The 16,485-nt window shown below is 45.9% G+C and overlaps 1 protein-coding gene across 1 annotated transcript in view; it reads left to right on the top strand.

Moving 5' to 3' along the window:
- Window positions 1-16,485, top strand: part of nolo (ADAMTS-like no long nerve cord) — a 285,907-nt gene that overhangs the window by 202,379 nt on the left and 67,043 nt on the right. Inside the window, exon 2 of the mRNA XM_075889771.1 lies at window positions 3,202-3,288. Within this exon, the coding sequence (XP_075745886.1) occupies window positions 3,202-3,288 (87 nt within the window). The remainder of the gene's footprint in view (window positions 1-3,201; window positions 3,289-16,485) is intronic.

Here is a 16,485-nt window from a genome sequence, read left to right as displayed (position 1 = left end):
ATAAACATGAAATATGTAAAAATTTGGAGGCAGCATTAGTTCCTGCAGCCTAACGTTGTTGCAAGCAGCCCTTGTAGGCGAACGTCCCGTGTAGTCAGCATTGTCGGTGCAGCACGACACGTTTTGCGTCTAAGTCACACAAGAAATGAGATTAGCCGAGACTTCGGGGCTTGGTGTCTCGTAGTTCTTGCTTATTCGGTGCACTTATAGTTGGCTCACAGGTGAGGTTAGAAGAGTATAGCTTAACAGGAAGTACCTAAGCTATCCCACACGTTCTGACGTCTTGACCCTGTCATCGAAGTATACGGCAGAGTAGGCTTCGATCTCATTGTGCAATGCTCCCCACCAACCTCTTCTTTCCTTAATGGAGATAAAACCTTGCCCACGTATAATTCTATGTTTACTAAGTCTAGAAAACGGAGCTACGATGCGTCACAAGACGGGAGTTTGGCACTACTAGTTTGTAATATTCATCCCTCCCGCCAAAAAAAAAAAAGTAACCCGAATTTCTCATCATGACATTGACGTCGTTACTTGCGAAAACACAAAGATATAGCGACACACGGCGCGTACCAACCACATTCTTTACCTTAATCTTTGCGAGGCTTAGTGTAGAGGATGTCCCGCAAGATGAGATTCCCGAAAGGGAATATAGGGAGAAACAAAGAATAAAGTTAGGGAAAATTTAGGAAAGGCAGCCAACTTTCATGAAGTACGCGTCTCTCTGCGTAGTGGCGGACGTCTCTGAGTCACAGCGTAGGTGCTGTACTCGTGTGATCTTATAAAAAAGTAAAAAAATAAAGTGAAAAAACTTCTACAGAAGTGAAATCTCTTAAATGCTAAATAAATGACAGAGTGATCCAGAGCAGAATTATGACGAAATAATGATTGCGTCGGGCGTCACTGGCTGCGTCTTTTCCCAGGCGGATTTACTGTGGTGCCTCCTACATTTTTATGCCCTTTTCAATGCTCCTTTCCAAGCACTGCGCCCATAAAATCATCATCGTTTTCATATTTAGGCGCTATATATTGCATCCACGTCTTTTTTCGCGTTTATTAGTTTTCGAAAGAGAAAAGAGTCCACTGTTTTCTCATCCACAGAGCTCGTGTTACAACCCAATCTTTCAAACGAGCATGGTGTCTGAGTTTGTACACCCGTCCGCTACCAGCTTGTCATTTCATTTCGAATCCACTCTCAACACAATATTTATTCACTAATTTCTTTCGTTCACTGCTATACTCTGAAACGACGCTAATGGGTCTGTTGGTGCGTGTCTAAAGGTTTACCTGTGGTGCGCATTCAATCTGTGCGATGAATGCGTTGATGCACATGAACAAACACACACACACACACACACACACACACACACAAACAATAAAAACAGAACAGGGATGCCGAGTGACTATAATTTGCACGACAGCAGCTCGTCTCTCTACCGAGTTATAACAGCCTATACGCACCACCTAAAGTAAACGAATCTGCGTGGAAAATTAATACCGTGCGCTTCGGTTTGTTTGGGCGTCTATGATGCTTCCAAACTTCAACAGGCTTTAATTCAACGCGCGTTTCTCTGAAAACAAACTGACACAGCGTTCGTCATTTTGCGAAACAGACAGTGGCATCACGATGGTCGTGTTCTAGTTAATCACAACGGCTCACGTAGGAATTGTAGAGTTGCGAAGAGCTTCATAAGCGTGGGAAGAAACACCGCTGCACGCTGTGACGAGCGCATGGTAAATTTCAAAGAGTATACGTTACTAGCAAGAAGTTCTCTGAAAAAATACATAAAAAACAATACTCTCTGAGTCGCACACCGGCGGTGGAAAAAAGGACCACTATACGCACGTGTCCACATTAAAAAAAACAAAAAAAATTCTTGTTTGATGAAAGCTTATGTACAACGTTTCACAGTTGGAACGCGCGCACGTTGATTACGTTTACATAAAAACCAACAACACAAAAACAACCAAACAAACGAAACAAAGCTCGTTGTATGTACCTTAATCTCGCTTCTGGTATTATCACAAGTTCAAAACTGTTCACCATTACTTTATCGTAAAAGTTAATTTTTTTTTATTTTTATGAGGCATCCCAAGAAGCGCGGAAACGCACTGTAGTGAAAAATTGAAAAAAAAAAAAACAATTAACGGGGTATTAACGGCACTCACTTGCTTCGTCGACATGTATTCTCGCCGAATTTAGATCTTTTCTTTGTCAGGAATGGTTTCTTTTCATTTTAAATTATTATCTTTTAATGTCTGATCCGACGATTATGTACAAGGCACATTACACGCTCCCTTCCTCACGCCGTAAAAGTGAACTCTCTCATAAACTGTTCTTTTTGAACCGCTTAGAACAAAGAAAAAAGGAAAAATAAGACAAGAATAAGTAACACTCAGATCTTACCTTTTATTACCGCGGCAACACGCCGGCCAGAGAAAAAAAAATAGCGGTAAATAAAACGCAAAAGAAAAATACGCAGAGCGACGAAGGATGGGGACCTATACGGTAAAAACGGCAGAGCCACCGTTATGGATTTGCGCGAGAGGTACGGGAATTAACACACTGCCGCATACGCTTTGTTCTAAGCGCGCACGTCTGTACTCGTCGATATATTCTTCATGCCCACAGTTCTTCCAGTACGCGGCTTCTGGAGCGCAGTATGACGTGTATTTCCTGCTACTATTTAACGACAACGAAACATCCGTCGAGCCGTTATAATCTCCTTCTATACGCGTCTATAGCTGTGCTTTCGGGATTATGGCAGACTTTCGTACCGTGAACATCGATGAAGATGTAATCCCCGTCTTCCTTTTGTCGCTTAGTATATATTTTCCGGTGTTACTCTATGCAGAAGGTTTATTTGTCTTAGGGCTGCTGTTCGCCATCCCGTATATATGTTTCATTGGTTTCACAATAAAAAAAAGGAAATAAGGTGAATTGGAGATTGAGGTCGAAGCAGTTCGATAAAGTTTTGTTCAGGCCTTGTACGTGGCTTGTCAAAAGAGTCATCGGAAGCATTTTTTGTTCGTGCGCTAGTACATGCGCGGTACGTGTGCACAATCAAATTCGTTATTGATTGATTGATTGATTTATTGATTGATTGATTGATTGATTGAGTGAGTGAGTGAGTGAGTGAGTGAGTGATTAGCCCATTGATTCATGCATAAATGGACTAATTTAGCTTTTTGATTGAACAGGTAATCTTCTGGTCCTGCGGCTTGGCGCGACTGGAAGCATCTCCAAATCCAGAGGATGAAGACTCTACCACAGATTCGAGCATCGTAGTAAGTGACCAAATTTTTTTCCTTCGCCACATGTTCAGAATTTGCGTTTCAGCAACATTATCACTCTATAGGGGGATTTCCTCTCCCCCGCACAAAAGTCTAACTAGGCCCCGAGCACTTTGATTAAGGTTATAGAAAACCAAGACATACCCTAGCTCGAAGGCATCCTAGCTGGACTTCATTTACTATGAACCACGTTCGAGCAATCTTTGCCCACATTGTGTGGAAGTAGTCTCACTGTATTGCATTCTCTGGTAGTCTATCAAACTCGTTTATGTAGCTAACATAGCCAATGATGAGAGGTGGCAATCAGCAGCCATTTCTTGGCAAAAGAACTCTGAGCTTCGCACCACGCCCTCGAAGCGGCTGAGAAGCCGGTACTCTCGGCTCCGACGTGATAGCGGCCCGCGGTACAATGTTCTGCGTTTTGGAAGACTGAAGAAAAGTTTATCCAATCCAAAATACAGTTCAATTGGTGTGTAACGGAAATGTGAGAACGAAAGTGGAAGACAAGCAGACTTCCATGGTACGTTCATGGTCGTACCTGTGCGAGAACAACACTTCAGTTTGTGGTGCTGTCATGCACGAATGACGCGAGTGCGGAGTGTGAAACTGCTCTTTTTATAGCTAAAATGGAATGGCAGTATAATGATGCATACGTCTCTTCTTAAGCAAGGAACAGCAGGAGTAGGAGAGAGATGAGAGGCTATCGGAGTACAGTCGCGGCCACGTCTGCGCGAGCACCTAGTTTTCACTCTGCAGGGCGAAACCTTGAGGCAGTATCAGGCTCAGACGTGCTAAGCCTGACAACTAGGTCGCGCATGCTCCTGTTACACCGATTCGGAGCCCGAAACTCCCTCAGGGTTTCTACCTTCAGAGCGAAAACCGGCTTCTCGCGTGCTCTACACAGACGTGGCCGCGGCTGTAGGCAGTTCACAAAGGACGGTACGTTACCCTAAGAGTGTAAAAGGATAAGGGAGTTTGGAAGTGAAGCCCCATTCACCCGTACGCGTTACAGCACCTGAGCGCGTGGCGTGTAGGCTCGGCGTCGCGTCGCGCTCCTATGGAGGGAGAGGGCGAGCATAGGGAGAGGGCAGGCCACGTTCAGGCACTTTGTAACGCATGTGGGTGGTTAGGCCTACAGAGGTGCAAAGAAAGAGAGAGAGAGAGGAAATGAGGGAGAGAACGCACACAAACAACGTCGTAGAGTGTCAGACTGCGACAGTATACGATACCACTATCAGTGTGTAACCGCCTGTTAAAGTTTATCGTTTGAAAAATGTTGAACTGCACCTTCATTGCCTTCGTCCGCCACGACTTTTGAACGATTTTTCGAATGGCTGCTGCTGCCTCCTGTGTTGAGTAAAGGCGAGCTATGGAGCAGTCGCAAGCGATCGTGTCTGCACGTGGTTGCGCGGGCAGCCGCTGAAGATGTGTTTTGTAATATCTCCTCGATATCACAGCCGTCAAAAAGAGCATAAAGTTAACATGTTGTAACAGGATGACACCGTAGCAGGATTGCTCTGGGCAATTTTGTTGTTGTGATTTATATTATTGTTAAGTACGTTAAAAAACTATACCGGCGATATTATTTCCATCCACACAGAAAATTACGGTACCTTAGTGTACGCGCCGGGTACTTTCGGCTGCGACATATCGGACGTTCACTTTCATAATCGCTTGACTTGGTCTCATGCAATACACAACCGCGACATGGCTGGCGTATTGAAATGACGGTCTACGAGCACAGCCGCGGAGCCAACGAGAAGTGACACAATTCGTGCGATTCGAAAATATTATATTAGGAGGCTTAGCGAATCAACAATCGCATTAACAAATCACTGCGACGCTTCGTTTACGTCAACAGTCTTAACAATGGTTGAGTCATCATTGCTCGCTCCAATCACTTCATTGTATTTTGTAACGCAGTTGGCACACGTCGTTGCTTAAGCGAAAGTGGGGGCCAATCGTCATAGCGAACATAAAGAAAAGGATGGAACAATCAGAACGCTAAAGAGCCTCGTAGTAGCACGCAATTTTCCGAAGCCAACCATGAGGCAATACGCGTGTCAGCCATGTTTCACGGATCTCCTTCTCACTCCGGGCAGTATGTGAATCACGATTTACGACTCCAGATGCCAATCTTTAGGATACATCGTTTAGTCTGCACCCAGCGTTTTATGGCTCATATAGTACATGCTCCTTTTCGATTTAACCAACTGAGCAACAACGCTACGGGATAAGCTACATAACGAAAACAAGCCATTCCGGAATCACAACAAAATTCAAGAAGTAATGAAAGAGGAGAGGGGAGAGGGAGTGATAGGAAGTTGCGTACAGCTAACGGTCGAGTCTGTTTTGTAAAACTTTGTAAAACTTTTTAACGCACTATATAACTGGCCATCACCAGTCATTACGGAGTCTTTACGAGCGGGGAAGATTTTCTCTCTTTTACGGTTATTATTGTGTTGACATCCGCCGGGAAGATGTAAAAGCCGTCGCTATACAGTCGAGGCTTATTTTCGCGACGAAAAAAAAAAAAAAAACGGAACCAAGTTTCGAGATAAGAAGCCTCCCCGACGGGGACGAGCACAACTTCACGCCGCAGGTGTTCGGGCGGCCCGACGAGGTTGTTGGCGCGGTGTCACATTCTCGTTTTGCATGCTTGTTATCTCTTTCTCTTTCTTTTTTTATCCCTCGCGCAGGCGCTGACACACCCAAGCGTACCCCCTCCATTTTCCCTCCACCCACCTTGGTGTTATTCTCATACCCGTAGCTTTGCGAGGAAGTACCTCCGTATCGCTGCAGTTTGCAGCCCACAATAAAGTTTAAGGGGGGGGGGGGATATTCCCCCGGATCGAGTCACACGTTGTACAACCGTTACGATAGTTCCGTGCAATATGGTGAGGGAAAAAGAAGGTCGTACGCAGTACAGCGATCCAAGCCGTGATCCCTCCACTCAATGGTCACCGTGCTGTACTGGATCAGCTACGGACAACTCGCCGCTTCCTATTGGGTAATCCGACCCGCCTGCCGTTTGTCACCGCTGCACAAAGTTGGCGCTACGGTCCGCCACTGCTGACGACCATGCGCTGACGTTTCACAACAGCACATCGCGGGCATTCGCGGGATATTGTAACGCTGTCCTCGACTCCAATGTATGTTTTTAACCCCTACTTTTACGACTCGCAAAAACATTCCGGGCGTGATCTGCCGATGGTTTGTCATCATCGTGAAACATCGTTTTGTACTTTGTCTATTGCTTCGGTTGCTTGTTTGTTTGCTTGTCCCCGGTACTTCCATGCTCAAGTCGTAAAGCTAGCATGAAAACTGCTGCCAATCCTAACCCTGTCAACTTCTCCTCCGTCACAAGACCACGGTATCAGCGGACGTTGTCGGGAAGAAAAAAGTGGTGCTTATGGGATCAATAAGATTGTTTAATGACGTAGTCATAGCTTGTTTGACCAGCTGTTCGACATTTCCCCCAATCCCCTTCCTCGATTTAGGTTCGCTTGCTTGCGTCAGGTGCAACATAGAATGACAAGGACGATGTAAAACGACATAAAAAAATACCTCGCCAGTTCAGCTTCTTATGTGGACATTGAGTAAAGCAGTTTCTGACTAAACTCTCCCGTCATCGCATAATTGGCTCCAGCTTAAATTCCTATACGTTATTGCTACGAACTACACCGAAAATAGTATTTTCTAATACGGACCTTCATTAAACATAGGAAGAACTATCATTAGAGCGTACACCATTTTATTAGTCATTTTGTATCCGGAATACCCCGGTTTTATTACGCGATGACGGACCTCAGTGCGAAATTGCGACAAATCAACTTCTCTTATATATAGCGGGAAATTATTTTTGTCCAGCGAACTCGTAGGCTATAACAGGAATTGTAACATCTATTGCAGCGTAAAAAAACGGGCAAACTTTGGTCTTTGGTCGCAAGCGCTGTACGAGTTTATCGCGAAAGAACAAATAAGCTGAAGAAATATAATCATGGTCATTGACTCCTTTCATTTACGGAGGTTCGAAAAGTTTCGCCTTATTGTTTGCAATGACCAGCTTTGACGTTTCGCACAAGAAAATGACAAGGCGCGAGACACTAATCCACAGATCGAGATTTCAAACTTGTCTGCAAGACATTAAAGTCGTTGTTCGCCGGAAATGCAGTGCTAGACGGAACAATTACGACGAGGGCAGAAATCCGCCAGACAGAATACACATAGGGCATGTACTTTACAGCTAGCGGGAATACGGGCGCGAAGTAAAACCTCCTACTGCGGTGTTATATTTATTAGTTTCACTTTTTTTTATCAAGATACTTTAGTATATCATTATTTTTATTGGAGAAACCTGCATAGCATAACAAAAACGTGCAGCCACAGGTATTTCTACATAGACCTTACTCTCCACGTAGTACCCACCGTACAACACTAGCAAAGAGAGAGAAGAAGTGGAAACGTCGTAAACTTGTTTGTAAGAGAAAATGCCACCCATCCAAAGTGTAACACTATCCATGCCGGTCAGCCACCGGGAAACCAAATCACTTACGAACACAAAAGTTCGTTGATTCTGTCCCATTGGGTTATGATTCGTTGATTCTATTCGCGTGATATTCAGAAGTGATGTGGCGCGACAGTGCACATGAGAGTATGCAACTTGTGCCAGGATCACTAGTCTCTCTCCTGATATCAAAATCAGTGTCTCGACTCGAGCAGCTTTTATCGACCAGTAATCTGTCTTCATATAACGTGGCTTAGAATTTTTCTTATTTAGGGACGGTTCACTGCTCTCCCATAGTTGAGCACCAAGTACTCGAAATCGTTGAACATTTTTTTCTAAACACACCAATCACTCTAAATCGTTAATCACTTTTTGGGGGCGAAGCTCATATGCCGTGGGTCATGTGTCCCTGATGTATGTAGCAGTAGTAGTATTAGTGGTAGTAGTAGTAGTAGTAGCAGTAGTAGTAGTAATAGGTAGTCACTTCCACGGCCGGGCTAGAGAAGCGGCATGTGCACCCTTAAACCCACGCACGTTAATCATATATAAAAAGATTGTTGTTTCTCATAAAATAGCTAATGGAAACGAGTATTGGGGACATAATGTCTAATAAAACTTGGTTTGAATTTGATGCTTATTAAAAAAAGACTAGTATCAGAAGGATGCACTTTGAGCACTATCTGACCAGAAAGGGTTGCCAAGTTATACTCGCTGGGTGTAACCTCCATGGTGTTAGGAAGCTGTGTATGTGTGTACCATGGAATGTACATCTTATGTTCACGTCATCTCATAACTATGTTCATGTAAATGAAATCTGTTTTGTCATCATTATTACTGTATGTCTAAGAGGAAGTTGTTCTGTTGAAATTGTATTGAAGTCTGGGACAACATATTTTTCTGAACATGTTTAGCGAGGGTTGGGCCGCAGTGCCATGAATATAGTAACTAGTAGATGGCCATGAACCAGAGGTGATGAAAGATCGGAAGTAGATACGAAGCGCCGCATAGAGCGCAGGCCGTAATAAAGTGCGCGAGTGCCACCCCTTGTTTAGTCCTTGAAATGTCCGCTGGATAACGGTACTTCTATAGCTGAACATATGATGAAAAGATGCCAGATGGTGGTACTTGAAGTGTTCACTAAATGGATGGATGGATGGATGGACGAACAGATATACATGTGCACGGACTTACGCATGGATGAATGGACGGACGGACGAATGCATGCATTGTTGGACGGACGCACGAATGAACGCACAGATGGACGCACGAACGGACGCACGGACAGACAGAAGCAAGAACGAATGAGTGGACAGACGCTTCGCCCCACTCATCACTATGCACTCCATGGATATTCTGTGATTTTTTCTAAACACTGTTACGACTCGCACCGCCGCTTCGCTGTTGCGCAGTGCGCCGAGGTCACGGGCCGCCAAGGTTGTTCCGTAGCGCGTTTCTCAGCTCGCGGCTGCTTCTGCGCAGAGCTGATAGACGAGCGGACAAGACGACGGTGAGTTAAGGCAATTTTCATGTGCAGCATAGAAATAGAGGTGTTACATATTCGGCACTCGGGCCGACAGCTTAGGGACTCGAAGAGCCGAGATGCCGTCGGACGCTCTAATGCTGTCGTCTTCTCTCTGACGCATCGGTCGGCTGCTGGTGACGCACCGCTTGGCTTTTTTTACAGGCCCCAGGTGATTCCTTATGTCAGCGACGTCCAATCAGAAGCGCCACTGGCCGTGGTGTCAGAATGCTCCAGTAAAAAACCACCGCTGGGTTGCACCCATGGACAAGTGATGTTGCCACGCATTGTGTAAGACTCGCCGGACTGGTTGACGCCAATTGCACCATCGGGCTGCTATCGGGCTCGATGGTTCAGGGAGCTCACCGTCTGTTGCGTAAGACACACCTGTGCCGCCGGGTTGGATGACGTCGTTGACGTGATGGCGTCAGGTGGGCTCGCTCGCTGGCCTTGACCAAGATTGCCTTTGCAGAAACAATGACGTTCGGCCAGGACTCCCAGGCGTAACACGCGCTTTTATTCACATCTTGTGTCCTTTGAGGACTGCGGTTAAAGGGGCGCTGCGACACTTTTGGGACAACCTTATTTAGCACTGTATCGATGATTACGTAGACGAATGCAACAAGAATGATGCAAATTGATGAAAGGAAAGTGAAGTTAAGAGTTCTCAAAGCTTAAAACTCGAGCAGATAACGACGAGAATGGTTCTCTTTCGCATTTCACTCGCCTACTGACGTCAAAGACCGCTTCCAGTCAGAGCGCGCGTCTTACTAAGACATTCCGGAAATGGCACTTCAATGTGGTCTTCACGCAATACCTCGCTACCGCTGGTGGTGGTAATGCAAATAACTATTTATATTCGTGTACCGCTCTTTTAGATGCGGAGCATCTTATACTCGCGCCTTGTAGTGCGCCGTCCGCACCGCTTCTCGAACATTCGACAGCTGACGCGCGCGCATGCGCCGTCGCGCCGTCGCCCACTCTTCCACCATCTGTGCATCCCTTCCTCCTCTACACACCGCGCGCGCTTCACTCCTCCACCATCTGTGCACCCTTCCTCCTCTACACACCGCGTTCGACATCTACAATTCTCCTGATTCTCCAGTGGACGCGCATGTGGCGTCGCGCTTCGAGAACATTCAACAGCTGACAGTGCATGCGCCGTAGTGCTGTATATATACTCAAGGTCGGCGCTCGCTCGCTCAGTTGCCGCTCGTCGGTTGGTTTGTACGGCGCGTCGACGTCCAAGGTCGCGGTGAAATGAATTCCAACGAATCCACAAACACAATGATCGACGTCCCTTCGACCAGCGCCGCCCTTTCGCATACGTGTGTACGTGTTCACTCATTTAACACCCCCTCCTACAACCACGTTAACCAATTTAGCCATCGACCCAAGTAAGTCGCAATTTAACACCCCATTTCACAACCACGTTAACCAATTTAGCCATCGACCCAAGTAAGTCGCACTTTAACACCCCGTTAACCAATTATATGCTCCGCATCCTCCTCAGTGTTCCCCCGAGGGAAGCTGCGGGCAATTTTTTTGACGGCGTCGTTAGCATGGTTACTATGAACCACGTGCGTAGGGTGGCAGACGCTTTCACGGTCACACTATGGTGGCGATAAACCATTGTCACACTGTGTAAGATGCACACATACGCATTAAGCGGGGTCACTTCTTGGCTCGCATGCAAGACGCGTTCTACGGCAGCGCCGGCGCCCACCGCCTGTCGCATTTTTGGCTCGCAAAAAACGCGGCATGCGTTTATATCGTTACTCTGGCGTACCATAGCCTCGTTCGCAAGGTAAGCGTTGCGTTCGTTCTTCTCAAGATACATCATTTAGAAACAGGAATGATCTCTTTCTGAGAAAGTATAAAAACGCTTTATGCTTTTTTTAGCATTCACTCGTATAACTTATCTATTAACACACGAGTATTGCACGCTATTTCTTGCGTAGAGACAATCAGAAGCGAAAGGTGTTTGTCGTTGTGTCACATGACATGACGTCACTTTCTATAACAAAAATAGCCGATGGGTGCCACCGTAGTCTGAAAGCGAGGTAGTTTGTCCAGTCAACTAAAATTATAACTTCATCGATTTTGGCATTGCCATGTGCGCAATGATATCGACGCGTTACACAGCAGCAGAAGAACCGACGACGAATGCATGCTCAAAAAGCGTTGAAGATCCCCTTTAATGATGAATATTTCTTGAAATGTTGCCGATGCGGCCTCGTCAAATGCGAGGCGGACGGCACGGCTTTCAGCTCACCCATAGTATAGTACCAAGTACTCTAAATCGTCTAGCGATTTTTCTAAACACATGATAAGGCCATCCTAATCCTCACATGGCTCTACGGCAGCTTGTATAGGGGTGGCTCACAGCTCTCCCATAGTTAAGTATAGTGTACTGGAAATCATTAAACACTTTTAGGGGCTAAGCTCCTCTTAGTTTAACCTTGTCACGCGTCACGCGTAACCGAAAAAAGGAGAGACGAGAAGGAAAAAAAGACAGTATCTTCCGAACAGTATAATAGACGGCGCTGTCTTATAGAGCGTACATACAAACTTCAGTTGAGTGAGGATATTCTAGATGGCGCTGTACCGCTACTCTCCGATTGGCTGCTGCACAGGCTGTGCCTGGGTACGCGGAGACGCCATACGTGCCGGATCGTTGGTGGAGCATGGACGAAGCAGAGCGGCGGGCGCGTTGAAGACGCTTGCGCTCGGATTCCTTGGCTAGCGTCTCATCGGTGTTACCCGCGCGCCGTCTGCATTCTCCAACACGATTGGACGCATGGACGCATGCACGGACGGACGGACGCTTCGCCCCACTCATCATCATTCACTCCGTGGATATGCTGTGATTTTTTTCTAAACACATGAGAAGTTCGACACCCCAAAACCACGATGACTTTATGGGGCTTGCCACAGTGAAAGATTCGGAAATGTCGACCACCTGGTGTCGTGCACTGATATCGCACAGTACGCGGGCCACTAGTTATTCGCCTCCATCAAAATGACACTCTCGCGGGCAGGATTGAAGCCATGACCTTCTGGTCAACATCCGAGCACCGCAACTGCTACACCACCACGGCGGACATCCTTGAAAAGTTAAGGGCGTCACTTTGACACTGCACGGGATACAACTGTTCCTACTCGGCGTCGTTGCTGGCAGATGCAAGCCCGATTGCTGACGTCGCTCATCAATGATGCTCGAAATAAAAGGCGACAAAAAGCGTTGTTATTCATTATAATCAGGGTAAGGGCAATGGTTAGATTGCGTTATCATTAGAAAGAAAACAAAACAAATAAGGTTGCATCATGTTAGGCAGCCGATTTAGGATCACAACTCTATTGCACAGGAGTAGACAGATAGCGAGGTCCCTTTCTAACTTTCCTCAGAGGCACAGCAGCGGCAACCACTCACCGGTGGTGAAACCGTTTTATTTCATTTCTAACCCATTTCTAACACATCGATTCCATTCCCATCTTCGATATCCTAATTACTGTAGGATCAGGCGTCACGTGATAATTTTGAAGACTATGTGTAAACAATATAAGAGATATCAGCCCCCTATAGGGAGCAGCACACTATAGTGATTGGTAAGCGGTAGCACCTACATCGTTCACTGTGATTGGGATGCAATGTGTGCATGTAGCAAATAGAAATGTATTGTCTGTGAGCTCGAAGAGCACACGTGGCTTGTCGCGAGTGTCGTAAAATCTTAGAGGCCACGCCCGCTTAATAACGTCGGTTATGTTCAGTCCAGGTGGCCGAGAAACCGGAAAGGTATAGCTTGGCAAGAGCGCCGAGTTTTCGCTAATGCTTCGCTGTCAAAGTATCTTTTCGAAATAACGGGGCGAAAAAAAAATTCCCCCAATAATCAGAAGCGACTGGTTTTGAATTCTAAGGCGCCACCGGCAGATGCCTTTAAACGCTACCATGACCCAAGTAATATCTTAAGATGGGAATATTCAAACCCATTAACAGTGAAAGCACCCTCTGAATAAAAACAGGCAGATCTTGAGCCCTTTGTTATGCTTGTTGTATGCGGCCGTATGGATAATGAGAGGAGTCATAATTACGTCACCAATGTCAAGTTTTGGTCCCCTTAATCTATGCAGGATTAAAGTGGGGATTCCTCATGGCACCCCTCATTACACACACGCAATACAAACCATCGTTACCATCACCTTCTCCACCATAATTACAACCATTATAAACAAGAACAACACCAACAACAATCACGGACATGCAATGCTTGCGCACTATGCCCCAACATAAGTATGAGCTGCGTTTCCCATCGAATGAAACATGTGCATTATTTTGGGTAAATTGGCAGAGAAAGTGAGCATTTTAAACGAGCAACTACAATAATGCATCTGTCGCCACACGTCATATTTATGTTCCAACGACGCCGATCGAGTTTTCAGAACAAGGCGGCGTTGTGATGACTTACTCTTCGCATACGCCTCGGAAGATGTCGTGTTTACATTTGAGCGTAGGTATACTACGAATTACGTGCATCAAAAGAGGTGGCGTTTATTGTTGTTGCCTCGTACTTGACATTTCGCTCTTGAAGTTAGAGCTCGACATTCGCTTTCAGTAGCCATGATTTCGTTATCGCATGCTGTGAGGGAGACCAGCAGCGCCACCTGGAGCCATAAGAGTGCACAACAGCTGGAGCTCCCGCAACACTGCTCGCAAATCTCACACACGAAACTGTCGCTATCTGAATGGGACTGCGATAAGGATGGCCTCCGTCTGGTCTTTCTGTTCACCGAGGACCGACATATTTTGGAGCCATTGCGTGGCGCTTGTACTCTTATCTGCAATGCAAACTTTTTATCTAAAGCTCGAGCAAGGGGCGGCCGATAGTGAGATGGTTACCGAGAGGAGTGGCGCAGCGATGTTTGCTGATAAGACCACGGTTGAGTGTTCGATGCGCACACACTTTTATCGTATAGGGGCTCCGTAAAGGAGAGGTTGTCGGCGAGGTTTCTGCAAGAAAGCTGGAAACGAAGACAAGCCGACGTGTGTTGCTGCCACGGTAGATGACCAAAAGCCCCGTTGTGTAACAAGGACCAACAGAGAGTGTGTCTTGCCACTTTATTTGTGTGCAGTGCTCTCAAAGCACATGTGAGCATATAATAAAGTGTGGCATTGTTTAGAACGCTGCGTAGCCGTTGAAATCTTCAGCTTGTCGTAAGTTTAATACAGTTTTCGTGCGAGCGGAACCATGGTTATACAGATGTGCGCAGGGGGCACCACTTCAGATGCTGTCGACAAAAACCACAGATAGCAGTGCATGTACACTACACTGGCAACGAACATGTTCCACGTATATTTTATACAGCAAAGGCGGTGGTATAAACACACCTAGCGCTGAGTTTATCATATTTTTTGTTCTCCTTTAATAATAAGGACACCTTGCACGAACGCCTATAGAGCCTTTAGCTGAAAAAGGCGTCTCAAGAGGCCGCTATCAGCCTCTGCTGCCATATACGTCACTTTGTCGTGGTTTAACACTCACAAAAATGACTAATTAGCCCAACTAACAGAACAAAACTATTAGATATGTCTATTAAAGTTATTCATATTATCAGGAACAGGAATCCAAGAGGTCTTCCATGCAAAAGTGGTGCACGAATGGAGCACACTCGGTTTCATGAATAAAGCAAGATCTTGGTCTATAGAGTCTCGAGTCTAGACTATTTATAGCGCTTGTCTTGGTATATAAAAACGACCACAGGCAGGTTTTTAGACCTTGTTGGCTGCATCGTATAGTTTGTGTCTCATAATATGCTCTTATCTCCGACTGTCACAATCGCAATTTGCTGATGGGCGTCGACTCGATGAGCACGTTAACGAATGAAACAAACTTTTCAGCTCTCCTGGGTCATCTTTCCAGAATTACGCGGTACTAGTTGAAAACGCCGCCTGCAACAGCCTGTGCTAATAAAGCTATGAATCCCATACGCAGCTTTTTGCAGTGTTATTATAGTTTGCCAAGTGTTTTTTTCAGCGGAGATCCACGTTTCAACGCCAACAAGCCGTAAACACGCCAAACGAACTTTTTCTTTTTTGCGTGAAGCTAGTAGGTATGCGTGCTTTGGAAATTCGAGCCGTTCCGTCTAAACGACTATTACGATAACGATGTGCGGGGTACTCGTCATCTCTCTGCATATTTGCTGCACCTAACACGCCGTCGTCAACGTGCAGGACATTTTCTCCGAGTCCATCGACGGCCGAAGCTTCGGCCTCTTGAGCGTCCGTCATATTGACTCGGTAACCACAAGAGCTGCGAGAAACGCACTTACTAATTCCTCTGACGCCGGCAAATGCTTGATGGGCTCCACGCAAGAGATGAGGAGCGTCACTCGCTCGTTCTAGCATTCGAAGTGTATATATATATATATATATATATATATATATATATATATATATATATATATATATATATATATATATATATATATATATATATATATATATATATATATATATAGATAGGTCGAGATAGCTCAAAGCCCAGTGCGCTGTCGGGAATCGTTTGTCTTTTTGAGGCGGCCGCAAGATGTTCATATATATGGACTTCTTGAAACGCAACAAGTGCCGTGTACACCTTTCGCGGTTGGCGATAAACCGATAGCGCTTAGCATGTCGCTCGCAATAGTGTCTTTGAATAGACGTTGCGAGGGAATTGAGGCCGGAACCCGTGACTCGATGTATAAAGCCGGCCTGTATATAGTGGCAGTTGATGAAGCGATTAGCTCTATTGAAAAGCGTTTAACGCCAACAGTGAGTGCCTGGCAATAACGCATCTTCAAACACTCCATGATTTTGTGAGCACCTTCTTTTTGTTACCCCTTTGTTTGAAGGACATAGTAGAAATAGACCAACGAACTTTCAACAAGGCCTTTCCCAGTCCCATGGTTATAAAAAGAGACGAAATTATTACTTTCGGGTCCGTTGTGGTGGAGCAGTAGCTGTGGTCCTATAGGCTGCCGACCCGGAGGTCACCGGTTTGATACCAGCTGCGGTGGTGGCATTTCGGTGAAAGAGGCCCGTGTTGTGTGCCATCTTTGTGCGTACTAAAGAACACCACAGATGATGATCAAAATGTCCGGAGCTCTCCGCTACGTTGTTCCTCATAAT

The sequence above is a fragment of the Rhipicephalus microplus genome, chromosome 1, assembly GCF_043290135.1.
Source record: "Rhipicephalus microplus isolate Deutch F79 chromosome 1, USDA_Rmic, whole genome shotgun sequence".
Taxonomy (NCBI): domain Eukaryota; kingdom Metazoa; phylum Arthropoda; class Arachnida; order Ixodida; family Ixodidae; genus Rhipicephalus; species Rhipicephalus microplus.
Note: the sequence above shows the minus strand (reverse complement) of the source record. Positions and strands in the feature narration are given on the sequence as shown.